The 18702-nt window shown below is 37.4% G+C and overlaps 1 protein-coding gene across 2 annotated transcripts; it reads left to right on the top strand.

The window, feature by feature from the left end:
* Positions 1 to 1883: 1883 nt before the first annotated feature.
* Positions 1884 to 13019, top strand: RB195_008822 (uncharacterized protein; the record flags this gene model as incomplete). Of its 2 annotated transcripts, none has more annotated exons than XM_064195519.1 (3): positions 1884 to 1975; positions 11058 to 11206; positions 12664 to 13019. In XM_064195519.1, 3 exons carry the CDS (start codon positions 1884 to 1886, stop codon positions 13017 to 13019), a joined length of 597 nt encoding a protein of 198 aa, XP_064046663.1. The 2 variants fall into 2 exon arrangements, with proteins under 2 accessions (XP_064046663.1, XP_064046664.1); XM_064195518.1 differs by lacking the exons at positions 1884 to 1975; positions 11058 to 11206 and adding exons at positions 8044 to 8070; positions 8337 to 8412 and having other exon boundaries at positions 12658 to 13019.
* Between the last annotated feature and the right edge of the window lie 5683 nt (positions 13020 to 18702).

Raw genomic sequence — 18702 nt, 5'->3', positions numbered from 1 at the left:
AAAAAACCTCCCTACCACTTTACGAGGTGTATTAGTTGCAATTGCATTGAGGTAGAGGAGGTGGTGGAGGAGGAGGACGACAACAACAGGTTTCTACTCATCGCTGGAGCGTGAAGATTATACGGATGGGCTCTTCGCAAGATTTGACAACGGCATCGGTTCACGTTTTTGGCAAGCAGCCAACACTAAACTCTTCCTTCCCCAACTTTCTGTCTTCATAGCGAAAAGTCGAAGAAAATCCATGCAAAAACTAGAAAATAACAAATCCCTAGACTAGAATTTTCATCTGAGATCTTTTATGAATGCTATGCCCCTAAAATTACAAATTCGATGATCTTGGTCGCTCTTCTCGGATAGTGCCTGAACCTTGAGAAATAGAATTGTTTGGAATCGCGCTTGAAAGCATTATAGAAAAAAGTTGACGATGTTGGCATCTTTCCAGGAGCAGATGGGGTTAGGTAATGAGGGTGTAGATTACGATTACGACTGAGCGCGACCACACTGAATTCCCACTGATCATCCCGAAAAACGTCGTGGGAATCGACCTTCCGGCACGAATTTTCCTACAGGGCACCTTATAACAACGCCTTTAAATGTGCGCAAATTCTCTCAAGTCTATCCATTGGTTTAACTTGTGTAGGCGACTTGCGAAGACTCAGCGTTCACTTGCTCGCAGAAATGGCTCGTGTACAGAGACGGGACGTTGCAAGCTGCCTTGCAGGGAAATTCGTGCAAGATAGGCCGTTTCCCACGCTGTTTTCAAAGGCGAATAGAGAGAACTGAGTGTAGTCACGCTCATACCCGTAATCTACACCTTTAACCGTATCTTTTAGGATAGATCCAAACATCGTCGAATTAGTGTATGCAGCCAGCAAGTAGCGTACATGATGGACTAGGGCTGGTAGATAAAAAATCGGTCACTTTTCAGGACAATTTCGTGATGTAATTTTTTTTAACGAATTCGTGCTTTTCCAGGGTTATGGTTATCCGCGGCTAATCCTACCGCACGCCGCGCCATCTCTCCACTATAGCAAGCTTGCTTAATACTAATTTTCCGGATAAATTTTCTGCTTATATGAATGTGTCGAGCCGTACGGCAAGTGGTACGACTGTCGTAGAACGATGAATCCTCAACTACACGTCTATCCTTGCGGTGAAAGTGAGGTCAAATTGTACCAAACCAGTTCATCGGGGGAAACGATCGCCTTTCTACAGGTGTAACGATGGAAAAGCTAGCAGATTCAAAACGCAGGCTTATTTCCCACATTCTTTCACTGCTACCCAGGCTACATACGTCCTGTACTCGCCTTACAATTGATTGTAATTGCCGGAAAACTCGTCCACATTAGCTGTCAGTGCTTTGATGAACTGTATGGACATCTATCCATCGTCAATGTTGACGTTGTCGCTGTAAGCGTGAAAAATCCTTCTCTATTAGGTATTCCATTTAAGTTTAGTAGCGATTTTACTGAAGAACTAGTTGCAGAAATGTAGTTAAAGGCATCGCCCCACGAATTTGAGGTGGTACGGATTTCAGGTGGAGTATTCGTAGACGGAATCGTAGATTATGGAGAGAAGGGTGATTCCGTCCATTTCTTCCTAATTTCCGTAAAAAACAGCCCGGACGATACGGCTTCGAACGATCCGGCGCGCTATTTTGTACAACGAGTTCGATTGGAGCGCGCCAGTCTTGTGAACGCGCCGCATCTTCTGGGCCGTTTTTTACGGCAATTAGCAAGAAATGGACGGAATCACCTCCCTCTCCGTAGTCTCCCATCCCGTATACGAATACTCCACCGGAAATCCGTACCACCTCAGATTCGAGGGGGTGATGCCTTTATGGGAGTGCGTGGACTTGACGCACGTCAAAGTAGACGTATTCAATGAGGAATGAGGACTATGGTAAGGATTCGTTGCAAATCCGATGCGTTCCTGGTGACCGCACCGGCTCACGTAGTCGCGTCGCGGAGATCGCGTCCGCGGCATTTTCACTTTCTTATCAAAGTTGGAGTGTAGAGGTGTGTGTTCTTCGGAATATTTCCTTCAAATGTCCGGAGATATGTTCGTTTTGATCCGATGCGAATCTCTATTCTTCCTTAGTTATAGAAAATTTAGAAGATAGAAGAGAAAAAAGTTTTTTTTCAGCGAAAAAACGTAGAGAAGCAAGAAAATAGGAAGGAGAAAAAAGTAGGAAAAAAAGAGAACTTCAAGAAAATTAGTAAATTATTCTTCATTCTTTATAGAAATGGCACAGTATAAAAGAGGCCTTAACCTCATTTACAAGGATTTTTACCTTATCTTATTTTAAAAAGTGATTTTTTTCACCAGGATGGTCTCGAGTTCATTGTTTTCCGACATTTGATGAAGACGTACGTGGATTATGAAGCAGTAGAGAATGAAGCAGTGATTCAGTGTTCACCATTTTTGATTCTGACGAATTTTGAAAGAAATCAAAGAATTTTTTTATGGGGGAAGAATTTCATTGGATTGGACAACTTTAAATTTTGGAAACACTTTAAATTTCTTTTCTTTGAGCATTCCAATAGTAGAAGTCGCATAACCGACGAGTTTTCTATTAAAAATTTCATTTCACATTATTGTGTTAGCTATTGGGTCCATAAGAGGAAAAAACGAAGACAACTAGGTCAAAATGAAGCTAAATCAACAGCTCAAGATTGTGTATTGTGGATTTGTAGACAAAAAAAAATTGGAACGGAACGCATAGCTCTGTGTTATTCTCTATCCGAGGTCCCCTCTTGAGTCATTCCATTTAATTTTCGGAACATAGCAAAAACTCTATTCTGTTAATTTTTTTAAAGATCTAATTCATTTTCTTCAATATTTTCCAGGAAACCTATGGCTAGGTACCTATATGTAGCTAAGGAGCCTCCTTACAGCCATCCACCTGCACGGCGGGAACCGTTTTAAATATCTTTGACGAAGTAAATTCAAATAAATAATAATTCAAATAAGATAAAAATCCGAGAAAAAGCTGGCTCGAAAACAAGAGCCTAAAATGAGAGGGGGGATTCAAATTTTGAGCTTAGAATCAGATCCAATCCTTCGGTGGTATGGATTTCCTTAGCTATCGATCAATAGAAGACACAGAAAAGAGAGTGAGGTATGAAATTTTCCCTAACCACCTCCAAAGCGATCATCACATCTGCAGTTATTTCTCCGGTCTGGATCTGATCGTGACCTGGATCTAATCGCAAGCGTGTAGTAAGGTATGAGAGAGTTCTCAAAAAAAGTATCTAAGTTCCAGAGAGCGTGAAATCACATGCGCTCGTGGGTTAGGAAACTCCCTGTTTCTAACTAATCGTTAGCTTTACAAATTATGCCGTGATACGATGGTTCGCCGATGATAGACTAACAAGGACAAATTTATTATTAAAAATTAGCATTTATTATTAATTATTATTAACACTAACATTACTATTAACATTTATCATTAATTATTTATCTATTTATTATTAAAATTTGACAATCTATGAGAATTTAAGTTTGAAAAAAAAAGAAATCCAGTCCGTGCCCAAATATAAAGGACTTAATTGGTCTGTGACCATTGGCAGCTCTTCTCAAATCACAAAAACCACTAACCATTAACTGAAACGCTGCTAATTTAGGAACCACGCAAAAAAAAAAAATCTTCGCCACATCTTTTCGCTGATGAGAGCTGCTCTTCATTTCAAGGTTGCCTGGGACTTTTATGAGCAACGAAAAAAAAATTGTGTGGAAAAAAAAATAGTCGCCAAGGTAATCGCTGTCCTCAGAAAAAAAAATCATCGAAAAAATCGAACGATAAAAAATTGAAAATTAATCGATACAGTGCATTACAGGTCGGTAGATGGAATTTCTCTTTCGCCCCAACGAAAGGTGCAGTTCCATGGAAAGGACAACGTCCCGTTCCCAGGATTAAGGCGTTCCTGTGGAATTTTGCTGCGATTCTTTTAATCTCAGCAACGTGTACTGGTTTTATGTAGTTTCGTTGGCGCTAACGCTAAAATGCAAGCACGTACACTGTCTGATACGCTTTATCAAAGTAGGAATGCAAACAAATTATAGAAAACCAGGCAATTTCTGAAATAAAACGAGGTCTCCTCGTTTCCTATTTTGATCTCCTATTTTGATAAAGCGTTCCAGAGTACGTGCTTGCATTTTTGCGTTTGCGTCAACGAAACTACATAAAACCAGTACACGTTGCTGAGATTAAAAGAATCGCAGCAAAAATTCCAGAGGAACGCCTTAATCCTGGGAATGGGACGTTGTCCTTTCTATGGAACTGCACCTTCCTCCAGTCGGGGAGACCTCGTTTTATTTCAGAAATTTAACAAGAATAAAATCACTAGCGAAGGAGATTCGGCTTTCTTTTTGGGAGCTACGTCATGAGTTAGAAATGTTGCATATAAATAGAATAATATGATTTTAAATACACAAATGTAAAAGGAATAAAGTGACTAACAAAAAAGAAGCATTGCTTTTTTTATCGAGAGCTAAGCGTTGGATTAGAAAAGTTGCACATGTAGGACTTCTTTAAAAAATTTGAGTAGAATTTGGGGGAATGGAAAAATAGACTCAGTTCAATCTATTTAGTATTTCATTACTCCGCCTCTTTTCAAAAATTGACTAAAAACAGAAATAACCATTGAGTAGCTTTATCTTAGTGATATTTATTTATCTTAGTGATAGTATTTAGGAAATTCACTTTTTTAAAACTTGAAGTTAAACTTAAAACGTCCAATAGAAGGAATTTTGGTTCGGAAAATTTTTAAAAGTTAGAGTTTTAAAAAAGGCTGAAGAGGAGTCGGATATATTGGAGTGGTAGGACATTTGGATTAAAATGATTTGAGAAGAAACCCATCAAAGTTATTTTATTATATGATTTATTTTATTACTATTTTATTCTTTTATTTCGGTAAATTTTCCGCAATCCCCTATATTTCATCCAGCTCGTATAAGTTAGTGTTTTCAATAATTTTGAACTAAATTAGCAAGAAAAATGCAGTGGTATGGGAAATAGAAAAATGAAAATGAAATGAAAAAAAAATCGGAATTTCACCTAAATAAATTATCTTTCTTCGAAATCGGCAACAGTATGAAGAGAGACACTGGTATAATGGAAAAGCATCCATAGCAGGAAAAAAATTTCCTGATATTGTGCAAGAATTTTCCGTGAGAAATGTTGGATGGAACAATTTTGATCGTACCACGACAACGTCCTTTTTGTTGTCCACTGAGAAATTTCAGATCGAAACCGTGTGCCGTGTTGACCCATTGTCCAGTGCCTAATGTAAACGTGCTTTGTTTAAACTGTGACAATGAAAAACCATTGGAATGGAAGAAATTCCGAAAGATGTCAGTGTGGAGTTTTTCACGGGGGAAAATTCTTTGGATAAAATACTGCTTGGACGTGATTTTCGTTATGAAATCATTTTCTTTTGTGATTGAAAATTGAAATAAACATACTTCTTTCCCTACAATTTTTTCCCCTCCCCCTTTTTTAATTTTATTAATAATCAACTGTAATTTTAATTTCAATTTATTTTGAGTATAATCAAATTCTCGTACCGTAAAGTTTTCCTCATACAAATGGGGAGCAGCGTATTGAAGAAAAATTCATTACAAAAAGAAAATTCCTTCAGTTTTTTATCAAATAATAAAAAATATAATAATAATCTATAATAATATAATATAAGATAATATATTATAATGTAAGTGATATAATATATAATATAGTATAATATAATGTATATATAATAATGTAAGCAAAATACGAGCAATAAAATGGCGGTGTAGTCTTTTATTTCAATGTTTTTTTTTTCAAAATAAAAAAATATTTCAAAATAAAATAAATTTTCTATGTAGGATCGTCATTCCGGTGACAACAAAAACATTAGAATTGAACTAAATGAATGAATGACAAGATGTGGTAAATTCAGGAAATCCTCCCGGGAAAATTCTGGAACTTTTACCGGCCAGGTGAACGTGCATGTACGTGAGGGGCTACGCGTAGATTGTCGGACGTTTTGCGATTGCGAACAGCGAGCGAATTCACTAAAACTTCGGTCGACAATTTCAATCTCTACTTTTTCCCACCGATTCCACGGAAACAGCGAAAACTGGCCGACATCTGGTTCGGTCGGGTGGTTGGGAGGGTAAAGCACTTGAAAGGACGGACGACATCGTGAAATTGCTTCCACCACACGACCGGGCTCATTATAGTGAAAGGTGAAGAGTACAGCAGGAAAAAATTGTTCTTTAATGTATAGTTGTAGTTTAGATACATAGCTGTTAAAATAAGTCAAAGAAAAGTAAGAAAGTTTGCTATTTTGGAATGTAGTTTTGACTGATTTGCTATTTTAGCCATTTTATTATTGCTATTATTATTATTATTATTATCATTACTACTATTATTATTAGCTATTTTATTACTATCAATTTGCCATCTTATTTCATTTCTGCATATTTCAATTTTTTTCCTTTAATTTCAGAACAAATTATCTATATTTGAGAAAAAGGTCTACTCTTTAAGAAATCGTGATTTATGTTGACATAACACCGTACTACCCCTTTTTATACCGTGTTACAAATGTTTTGCTATTTTTGCTATCATTTATTTGTAATTTTAAAACTAAAATAATCGATAAAGACTAAGGAAATCCTTAGATATTCGAATGATCCTTAAACATATATAAAATATACAAGAAAAAATTGTAATGCTTTACCGTAATTCTAAAGTATAGGGAAAAAAGAAAAGTGTTTTTTTTTGAGAATAAAATTTGATCGTTACGCTGTTTATTGCTTGAACAAAATTGATGTTCAAAGTTTAAGTCTTAAACAGAAATTTTGAGATAGGTCACGAATTTAGCTGAGTGCAAAACGATTAATCAAATGAGAGGCACACACGCACACACAAAACCTCGAACCGGATCCCAGATCACCACCAGATCGGCCGGATTTTCCTGATGATCGCCGCCGACAGGTCTAGTAGCTATGTAGATGTGTGATTTTCACGGAGCAACTCATTAGTCAGTACGGCTCTCGGATCCGATGGATAAAAGTGTTAGTCACTACATATCATCAAAATCAAGGAAAAATTCAGAAAAAAATTAAGGATTTCCAAAAAATTAAATTTCCCAAGAGGATCGGTATCCAAGATTCTCAACCTTTAAGGATGCTGCGAATTGTCCTAAATCCCTTGTGGCTATACTTATATCCGATACATAAAGGTGTTGGTCACTACGAATAATCAAAATTAAAGAAAAAATTCAGAAAAAATTAAGGAATTCCAAAAAATCAAATTTCTAATGGTGGGTATTTCTGATAGATACCCAGGATCCTAAACCTTTAAGAATATTGCGAATTGTCCTAAATCCCTTGTGGGCACTAATTTTTTGTGGCGAAAGTATCAGATTATCACTTTTGACCTCTTTTAATTCAATTCTACTATTCAGCTACCCCCAAAGTCGTTACTGGACCAACATATGTTGGTGTTTGGTGTTATGTAGAAAAAAATGTAGCTGTTTACGACCTCCAGCGTGGGATCGAAGATGGTGACACATTGAGCAGTGTAGATGCTATTATACTATAAAATGTAATGTTAAAACTTAGGAATTAGTGTATGTTGAGAAAAGAAGAAAAAAAAACAAAAAAGATGTCATCCCCTTTTCTCTATCGCTCTCTCTTTTTCTCTCTCTACTCTTTCTTTCCCCCTCTCTCTCTTTCTCGTTCTCTCCTTACTTTATATCTACACTATCCTTCAATATAGATGAAAAAATAGTGGAATAAGTCATACTATATAGGGTTAAGAAGTAGTAAAATAGAAATAGTGTACTAATAAGAGAGAGAGGTAGAGAGAGAGCGCAAACGCTACGCTTCTGGATAGAGATTAAATGACATTTAGCCATTCAAAAATTAAAAAAAAAACACATCAAAACAAACCGAAAACACCCGAATATTTGCAGTGGTGGATGGGTGGTGATCCAGGAAAAGAGTGAAATCCAGACCGGATCGCTCTTTGCTGACCGGCAGCGGGAGGTGTCAATGAGGCTGGGTGGGAGCTGTCAAGTGGTTGGTCGCGCGCGAGCGAGCGCATGATCCGCTGCATGGAAGCGCTGGAATGCAGGATTTTTCTGCCGTGACCACATCGGTTGATCTCTGAGCTTCGAATAATTCATAAATTCGAAAATGAATGATCGAATCGAATAAGGTGGTCATAGACGGTTTCAGGAAGATCCTGCAACACACCGATGGGAATTTGCGGCCACACACACGTTAAGCGGCGTGTGCACTGTGAGAAGTGGTATTTATAAGCTCTATTTGTTTTTGTGATTAAGGATCGACTAAAGCGTGGGATCCACGATGGAGTTCCAGAGTCTCAGATAGCACTTCACGCAAAGAGACGAAGTGTAGGTGAAACGCAGCATCTTCAAAAGAGACGAGAAAATTTCGGAAATCCAGGAGAAATACTAGTTAGGAATTTGTCCGGCTCATTTTTTTTGCATACTTTCCTTGTCAAAAGTCTCGTAAACTTTTTTTTCCCTGGACTTTTTATCAACATACCCTTTTCGTGGATCGTCCAAAGGTGTCTCGTTGTACAACGTTTTGAAAAGAAAAAATTCCACGAATCCCCTTACCGTTATATACAGATCTGAGAATCCAAGAGAGTACAGACAAAAACAGACTGCGACTTCCAGGAAAAAATGTGAGTAATATGTTTTAAAGTAGACCAAAAAGGAAACTGTTCTCAATTTTTGAGTTGCTTGGATTTTATCTCACTAGCAATAAATTCGTGTTCAAAAATTTGTAACAACGGTGTGAAACGCTAGTGTACACGAAGAAAATCACACTGGGACCTAATCGTATCGCACGGTGCCCTGAATCAAATGGTCAAGCAATATGTAGATATAGTGATTACAATCTTACTAAAGTTAAATAGCTTATCTTAGTTTCCCCAAAGATTTGTTACAGTAAGAAAAACTAGTAACACTACAGAAACAGTAACTAGTAACACCTTTTCCCTACGAAGTTTGAAAAAATCCCGTTTCTGAAAAAAGAAACACGAAAAGAGGAAATCGTGCGTAGGTAAGGAGGAAAACTGAAATGAATAAAAAGAGAAATTTTGAAGAATTTAAAATAATTTTTTTACTATATAACTGTCATTTTCCCATTCATTTATTTACTTATTTATTTGTGCACTAGAGGTTTTCCGCTAGAATTGATTAAAACAAGTTCTAAACAACAAACAAAAAGGAACAAAACATTAGGGAAAACTATCAGCATTTTAGACAGAATATTTATCCGAGAACTTCTGGAATGTTGTGAAAAACAAATCGGGAGAATAATTTCTTCTCACGCAAACGATCGATAATGCTGCCCGCGGGGGGACGCGGGTACTGTTAGGTATACATCAAAACATAAATTACCACAACAAAAGTAATCAAACACATTACGAGCATGTTTATAAGATATTTTTTTTTAAATTTCATTGGAATAATCGGTAATTATTTAGAAGGAAAAAAATCACGGACACGGAGGATAATCATGCGGGACTATGTGCATTAAAGGCATCACCCCACGAATCTGAGGTGGTACGGATTTCAGGTGGAAAATTCGAATAAGGAATGGGAGACTATGGAGAGGGAGTGATTCCGTCCATTTCTTCCTAATTGCCGTAAAAAACGGCCCGAAAGATACGGCTTCGAGCGTTCCGGCGCGCTATTTTCCGCGACGAGTTCGATTGGAGCGCGACAGCCTTGTGCACGCGCCGCATCTTTCAGGTTGTTTTTTTACGGGAATTAGGAAGAATCTACGATCCCGTATACGAATACTCCACCTAAAATCCGTACCACCTCAGATTCGTGCTGCGATGCCTTTAAGGAAAACTACTAATATTTAAAACAGATCAGTTATCCGAGAACTACTGGATTGTTAAGAAAAAAAAAAGAAATCCCTCTTAAGGCAAACAATCAATAATGTTGGCCGTGGGGAGAGAGGCGCGGGTGGGTGTCAGGTATATTTATCAAAACAAAAAAAAAATTAAAAAATAATAAATTACTGCATCAAAAGTAATCGGATACATTGCAAACATAGTTATATGACAATAATATAAGATAATATTGATAGAATATAGATGATAATATAAGATATAAGATTTAGTAATTATTTAGAGTAATAAAGAGTCACGGCTACGGAGGAGGACCATCTAAGACGTGTGTGCAGTGCAGTCATTAAGGTTCACTTGAGTGCTCTAGTGCTCTCCAAAGGGAACCGACCGAAGTGCATTCATCGACCGAGCTTGAACGAGATCTTCAAACAGTGCCTCCAAATCCTCACAATTACCACATATGATGCGGTTTTTCCAGGTTCGGTACGCTAGAATTGATTTATTGGAGATCATACAACAAATTTCACGCTGTCCTGATTTATTTCCACTCAAATCCAACAGATAACAGTAGAAATTGTCATAAGGAGGGAATTTCTTCGAACCACTAGGAGAAAATCGACCTCGACCAACTCAGGGAATTCACTTCAGTCACCTAATTCTCATCGCAATAAGATTAAATCACCTGAGAAGGACAACGTCAGTGATTCAGCGGTTTTTCCGTTGATCCTCAGCGGTTCGTTGGAACCATACGTTTCATTTCACCTCACCCGTTTTCCCGTCATCCCTACTGTTCATAATTATGGGAATCCCTCTTAATTAATTCTTGATTCTATCTACTTAGATTCTTCTGCATGATGTTTATATATACAATACAATAGCAATGTTTATTTTCATGGAAAACAAAGGATATGGTGATGACAACAAATCGAAATTTGTAAAGTGTGAATGAAAAATTCTTTTGTTCTTTCTTCTTTTTTTTCTTTAATCTCTCATTTTTCCATGAAGTACCGATATTTTTCCGCCTTTGTTATGGAATGAGTATCCTTGAAATTCTGCAAGCATGACTGAATTAAGCAGTACGACAGTACAATTTACTCCTCTTCTCAATAAGGGAGAATTTTAGAGTTCAGTGACATACATGCGCATATATTGTTGTTTATTTTTACTTTAGCTTTCTATTATTGTTGTTATTTACTGTTGTTATTGTTATTATTATTCTTTTATTATTATCATTTCTATTATTATTATTATTATTATTATTATTATTATTATTATTGTTATTATTATTATTATTATTATTATTATTATTATCTCCATATTGTTAGTAATAGTAGTTTCTGACACAGTTTCCAAGTTTTCTGTTATTATTAATTTTTAAATTTTTCTCCTCTCTGTGAATCCCTATTCTGTACAACTTCTTGCCCTGCATGGTTGTTTAGAAAGGCATGAAATTATTGGCATATATTTACTATCCGGGCGGGTGTGGCGGAGTCGGTTAGAGGTTCCGCTGCTTACGCGAACAGTCGCAGTTTCGAATCCTCCCTAGTGCTCACCAAGCCTTTCATCCCTCAGGGGTCGATAAATTGGTATCAGACTTGTCTGGGAGAATAAAAACACTGACTTGACATGTCGGCCAGCCACTGCAAGTCATTCTATAGGCCAGTTACACGTTCGTGAACCTCTAACGATTCTGAATCGAAGTGAACGTGGTGGCGAGGGTCCCAAGCGGAATGATTAACGTCAGTCTGGTTTTACCTGGCTTTTATCTAATATCCTATTTCGCCATTTCGACGACAACAACAAACAAATTATCTGTTTACACGAGGCTTTGTTCGGTAGACGTCCACAGTGATACATCGATAAGAGTTGACAGGAATTTTCCAGAACATTCCGACTAACGGGTTTAGGCTGCCTGTCGCTCATTGCTGATAACGACATGATCAATGGACGAAGCAGTAAGGTATGAAAAGATTACCTTAGACCGCAAAATGCTTACCAGATAATCCAAGCGACGATAACCGCCACCAACCTGAGATCCTCGACTTTTTTTTCTTTTTTACTAAAGTTTTACTCGAGTATGATGCTTTGTTTAAACATATTTTATTCCTCATAAGTAAATAACGACCAATTGAGGGTGGATTAATTTTGTGCTCCAAAACTCATGAGATTTCTTTTTTTGATTAAAATTTTTCACTCGAATAAAATTAATTAAAGTAATCAATGTATTTTTGAAGTATAGGAGTGCACTGATAGATAAAGGGGACCAGTTTTCGCTACGATTAAGTCGTTTCTTACTAAACTAATCGGGGACAGGCGGATAAGAACACGAGCCATGAAAGAAAATCTCAATAATAAGGCAATGCATAAATTTTGGGAAAAAATTAAAAATACTTCTCAGTCACCTGAAAATTGGATTGCTTCAAGGCATAGTCGAGAAAAAAATGGATTTTTTTCTCGACTATGCCTTGAAGCACCGTGTGTCATGTGTATCATATATCGTTTTCACCGGCAATCAGTTAAAATTATGGAAAACGAGAAATAAAGGGCAGTTTAATGTTATAGCCAAATCCCCATCAAAGTTTTGTTTGTTCAGACAGTGATCGATCAGCGATCTGCGCTGACATGAAGTTTTCTGGCATCCACCCTGATCGGACACACGACCGAGCGGAATGACGTCATTCTGATCCGAGACGTGATCCCAGTCACAGAACGGGGTGGACACTGAGGAAGAGAAGAGGCAGATGAAAAGGAAGAGGAAGAGGAATAAGAAGAAGAAGGGGAAGTAGAAGAGGACGAGAAAAGAGAAGAAGAAGAAGAGGAAAGAGAAGAGGAAGTAGAAGATGAAGAGGAAGAGGAGGGAGAAAAAAATGATGAAGAAAGGGAGAAAGAAGAAGAAGAAGAAGAAGAAGAAGAAGATGATGATGATGATGATGATGATGATGATGATGATGAGGAAGAAGAGGAAGAGGAAGAAGAGGACAAGAAAGATGAAGAGAAAGAAGAAGAAGAAAAAGAGGAAGAGGAAGAGGAAGAAGAAGAGGAAGAAAAGAGGAGAAAGAAGGAGAGAAAGAGAAGAGGGAAAAAGGAGAAGAAAAAGACGACGAAGAAAAACGTCATCGATATCCTTGCTTGATCCACGCATCGGAAACCTATACTGAGCTAAAAAAAAAAATGCGATGCTAGAAGTGATCCTCTTCAGTTCTAACTTAAAAGCATCACCCCACGAATCTGAGGTGGTGCAGATTTCCGGTGGAGTATTCGTATACGGGATGGGAGACTACGGAGAGGGGGTGATTCCGTCCATTTCTTGCTAATTGCCGTAAAAAACGGCCCGGAAGATGCGGCGCCGCACAAGACTGGCGCGCTCCAGTCGAACTCCTTGTAGAAAATAGTGCGACAGAACACCTGAATCCGTATCTTCCGGGCCGTTTTTTACGGCAATTAGGAAGAAATGGACGGAATCACTCACCTCTCCGTAGTCTCCCATCCCGTATACGAATACTTCACCTGAAATCCGTACCACCTCAGATTCGTGGGGTGATGCCTTTAAGAATCTAGTGAAATATCTCTTTCTTCATTTTGCCATTTTCTCTTTCATTAATAAAAATTTGCTACTTCGATCGATATTTCACTTTTTTTACTTCCCTAAAATTTCTAGGGCATCCATAGAATCCCCATAGATTTTCCATAGGATTTTCCATTTTCCATATGCATAAAATTTGCAAATCCAACTGGAATTTTTTCACAAAAGAATTGCGCCAAGCAGCACCGCCAGATAAAACGTTCGATTTATTGCAGTTTTTCATTAATAGACCACCGTTGATGCACAATAAATATTCTGATATCGAAGAAATGATTTTTTTTTCTCAGTAAAAAATACTATTCAGTAATGGTAACGGTCTTTTATTGGTTTTTTTTGAGTACGTAAAAAGAGAGCGATGAGCGTTCACGTAGTGCATTGTCAATTGTAGAATTTTCGGCTTTTTCCTTGGCAGGAAAAAAAAAAACATTTCTGGACGTTCTCGAACGAGTAGTCCTACAGTATTCAGGATTCGTTGCAGGTTAAATGCGATGTGCAAAACGGTGCACAACAACCCCTACTAATCCCCAACCGCTATTCTCAAAATTTTCCCGATGCATCAAAGATCGATCAGAAATCAGTCAGGTCACTCACTTGACGATGGCACGCGATTTGTGATGTTTACTGTCTCGTAACGTTCGTTATCACAAAACCACTTAATATTCTTATCGTAATTTTTTCTTTGCTCCGGACGAAACACAAATTTTATCCAGGAAAATGCCCCTTTATTTCGCGACATCCATATTATTATAAATAAACAACCACGACAGCCCACCAAGAAAAACCTGAACTCTCAAAGTAAATGCAACGTCACAATAATCAATTAATCAATCAAATATCAACAATAAATGTCAATAATAAAAACAATCAATAATCAACAAATATCAATCAATCAAATAGTCAATAAGAGAAATAATTAGAGGAAAATAACACGAAAAAAACGAGCTCATCATCGAAAGGATTGTAGGATCGAGCCATATTTCTTAAAATAAACGAAACTCTTCAAGAGTTATCAATAGCGACAATTTTAGGTGATTTAAGTTTTTAATTAGTAGATCTTAACAGTTAGTTAATAACGAATATTTATTGATTAATTTTAAGTGATAATTAATAATCGGTTTGTATGCCAAGCCTCGACGCTAAAAAAAAAAGACTGGTAAAGGGATAGTTAGACCCTGGAATATGAGGTTGGATATCGACACTATCCAGCTTTTTTCTGCCTGTGGTTCGAGTTCAAAAAAAAATAGCTTTAAGAATTTTTGCGAGATCTGTTCCCTGCCGGAGAGGAGCTGGGTCTCAGCCTATAGAGAAGCTACAAGAAGAGATCCATACTACTTTTGGACATGTATATGGGGAAACTGAGGGGACTCACTTGCCAAGGTAAGGATCCCTTAATTTTCTAGGAGAATAAATAAATCGATTGGAGGTTCGAATCCGCGCTAGTGCTCACCAAGTCTTTCATCCCTCCGGGGTCGATGAATTGGAACCAGAGTTGTCTGGGAGGATAAAAACACTGACCAGGGAGCCACTGCAAGTCATTGTATGGGACTGGCTACACGTTCGTGAACGATTCTGAATTGAAGCGAACGTGGTGGTGCGGGTCCCTAGCGTTTTGATTAACGCCAACAAATTTATCCCTTTGATCGACGGGGTTTGAAACCGCTCCAGTGCCAACCATGCGCTTCATAGCTCTGAGTTCGATAAGTAGGTGCCGAATTTGTCTGGGAGGATAAAAACACTGACTTAACACATCGGGTAGCCCTCGCAATTCATTTTATGGGCTTGACACCCTCGTTCGTAAACCTCGTAACGATCCTGAATCGAAGTGAACGTAGTGGCGCGGGTCCCGAGCGGATTGATTCGCGCCAGACACTTTATCCTTTATCCCTTATGCCTTATACTTTATCCTTTATCACCTTAATCGTCCTGGAAAATGGCTGGCAACCATCATCCAAATATGACATCGGTTTAAAAAAAAATTCAACTCTCTTTGTTCTTGTTTTCAAAGGAGAAAAAACAGTAACAACACCAACAAACAAACTTTCAACAACAACGATAACAACAAGAAACTTTTGACAACAACAACAAACTTTTTTTTCAACACTATGTTACTGATTCCTACCATATTTCCCTAAAAAGTGTGTTCTTCCACGAACGCTACTCATAGTTGAAATGTTTCATAGTCACAGTTACGATTTCTCTTCCTAGTTGCCGTAAAAAATGGCCCGGACGACACGACTTTGAGCGATCCAGCGCGCTATTTTCTACAACGAGTTCGATTGGAGCGCGCCAGCCGCGTGTACGCGCCGCATCTTCCGGGCCGTTTTTTACGGCAATTAGAAAGAAATGGATGGGATCACCCCCTTCTCCTTAATCTACGATCCCGTATCCCGTACTCCACCTGAAATCTGTACCACCTCAGATTCGTGGTGTGATGTTTTTAATTAACGCCACACATTTTATTCTTCATTTTTAAATACTAAAAATAAACAGTGAGGATCGGATAAAGTTCCGCAGTAGTAATATCAATGAAACATAGCTAAACTCCTGATAAATTCCTGAATTATGTTGATTGACAGGAAATTATCGATCGACTGAATTTTCCTTATTCCTTACTACTAGACTGTACAAATTTAGGAGAAAATGAACTTAGGGGTAAGGGTGGGGAGCGGGCGGCCTTGAGGTAATCGTGAAAAATCGTTGATTAGTTGCGTGAACGTGAACAATTTCGAACAATTTCATTAGATCCGAAATGTTCATCATTATGGTTTAATTACCCAAGATTGAGGTTAACAAATGTCTAAGTACGACTCATCACTTCTGAACCAGTTTCTATCACAATACTACAAACGAATATTTCCATTTAAACCCTACGTGAAATGGTTATGCTATAACCAAAACTGGAAATGTTGCTGTACCTCTGGACGTTAGCAAGATTCACGATTTCGACGTGACAACATGTCCTCGTGTTGATATTCTCATCAACGAACTGTCGAAGAGTGTTGCCGATGAAGATATGAAGGGAAACCGAAAAATTCTAGGCTACAAACATACCTCATTAGCGTCATATGTTGAAAACTTTGAGAAATTTATAGAGTTGGCAATATTGGAATGAAATTTTCTACAGTTTTGCATTCATAGTTCTTCACTTCAGTACAAATTCATTAACCCTGTTCTTGTATAGTTAGGTGTTTGTTGGTCTAAGTAGATTTATTCACTTGGCATTTGTGATCTCATACTTTGCTTCTTTTTTTTTTGTTTGTATAGTTATTTCTATACAAAATCCCCAACGTAACATCGAATCCATGCCGGCGGAGTGTTTTTTCCCGTCCCCCGGCCGAATGTGTATCGACATATTATACAACACTCCATTATACAATGTTACCACCACAGACGAATGATGTAGTTGTGCTTTTCAGAGGTCAATGACGCAAACGCACCGCTACGTGACTAATCTATTGATCTTCACATGAACAATGAATGTAATTGTCCAGAAAACATATGGAGATTTTTTTTCTGTATTCTCCGATTTTACCCATATGCAAAGATTTTCTTTCGGAATTTTTTGACCCCGTACTTTTCTGACTACCTACATGCTGCTTTTGTTTGTATTTTCCGATGTTACTTATTTACAAAGAATTTTTTTTTCGGAATTTTCCGGCCCCCTGTTACCTATATATATCCACAAATTTGACCACCATGTTTTCGCTAGATATATACAATAACTTCTTTCTTAATTATTGTTGATAGTTTTTTTTTCGAATTTCACTTTTTTCTTTTCGTCTATTCATTTCTTTTTATTTTGAATAAGTGTTGATTTTAGAAAAAATTGTCTTGAGAAATTGTTTATTATTTGTTATTTGCTTTCTTTATTTATTTATTATTTATTAGTTCCTTATTTATTCATTTATTTATTTATTATTTATTACCAAAAAAGTTGCATTGAGAAATTGTTGCGATTTCATTTACTTGTTTACCATTGTATTATTTACTAGTTTACTACTGAAATAAATTTTGAAAAAAGTAGTATTAAACTACATAGAAGAAGAACAACGCTGTGGTCCATTTCTGGAAACAGCATGAGCGAGTAAAGGCTATCCTGAATATTTTTGTGGAATCCCTGCGGAACCGAAGAAAATGGTAGCAATTGGAGATATGACGATTTTCCACGTTTTAACTGGCTACTGTTCTAGGTCCCAATTTTTCTTAGTTTTCCAAATTTTCCTCTTTCTTTCTCTTATCAACTCTTTATTTTTTCCCTGTAAAATACTTATTTTCGGAAAAAAAATCATATAGGGACATTGTGGTGGTATGATATACTATTTTAAGGATTATCTCTCTCTTTTTCGAAAGTTGCATTCGAGAAGTAATGGTGGTTATCCTTGGTATTCTAACCAAACATTAAAAAATCCCCAGATTCAAGGAATATTTTTTCAAAATTTATTCTACAAATTAGACTGAGATGTAGCGGAAATAACTGAGATAACTATAACTAACTAGTAACTACAAGTCAACTATACATTCACCCCAGGAGTTCACTGCCAAAAGTACTGTAGATATAGATGATCCCGAAAAAATTCTGTAGCGGCAACGTTAGGTCTGAAAATGAGCTATGATGGGATGGCGGTTTTTACTGGATTTTTCCATATGATTCAGAAAAAAAAAACATATCGTGGCGTAAAGGAAACCACTGCATTTTTTCATGACAAACGGTTAACGGTTGATAAGATCAGCAAAAATTCCATTAGAGTAAATTAAAGCCAACTTCCCGGTTGGAATCGTAGATTTGGACAAATTCAGGCGTACATGTTTCGAAAACAAAGCGATATGATGGAAAAAATCTTTGAAATTAGTGAAATGCAGCTGAAGAAGACGCAGCTGCGGTTGATTAAATGTACGAGTTTTCCGCCTTACTCGGCACCAAGTGATATGTTCACGTGCACTTTGTGCCAGCACGTGCGACACAAATATGGCTAAAAATAATGCCGGTGAACTCGTTCACGCAGCCGAAAATCTATGCATTTGATCTCATTTTGGCAGATTACTCGTGAACTTCCGCTTACGTCCCCCCGTACGTAACGTTGACATTTGTTCTAGGATTATTCAGGCTGTCAGAATCCCAGGAAGTCTCAAAATGTTTATTTCAAAACCAAAATGTTTATCTCAATATTAAAATCTTAATCTCAAAATTATTTTCTCATGGCGACCACTACGTTAATCGAGTTGGGACCCATAT

Source organism: Necator americanus, chromosome III (assembly GCF_031761385.1).
Source record: "Necator americanus strain Aroian chromosome III, whole genome shotgun sequence".
In the NCBI taxonomy this organism is placed as follows: Eukaryota; Metazoa; Nematoda; class Chromadorea; order Rhabditida; family Ancylostomatidae; genus Necator; species Necator americanus.
The sequence above is the reverse complement of the archived record's forward strand: the minus strand, read 5'-3'. Positions and strand labels throughout refer to the sequence as shown.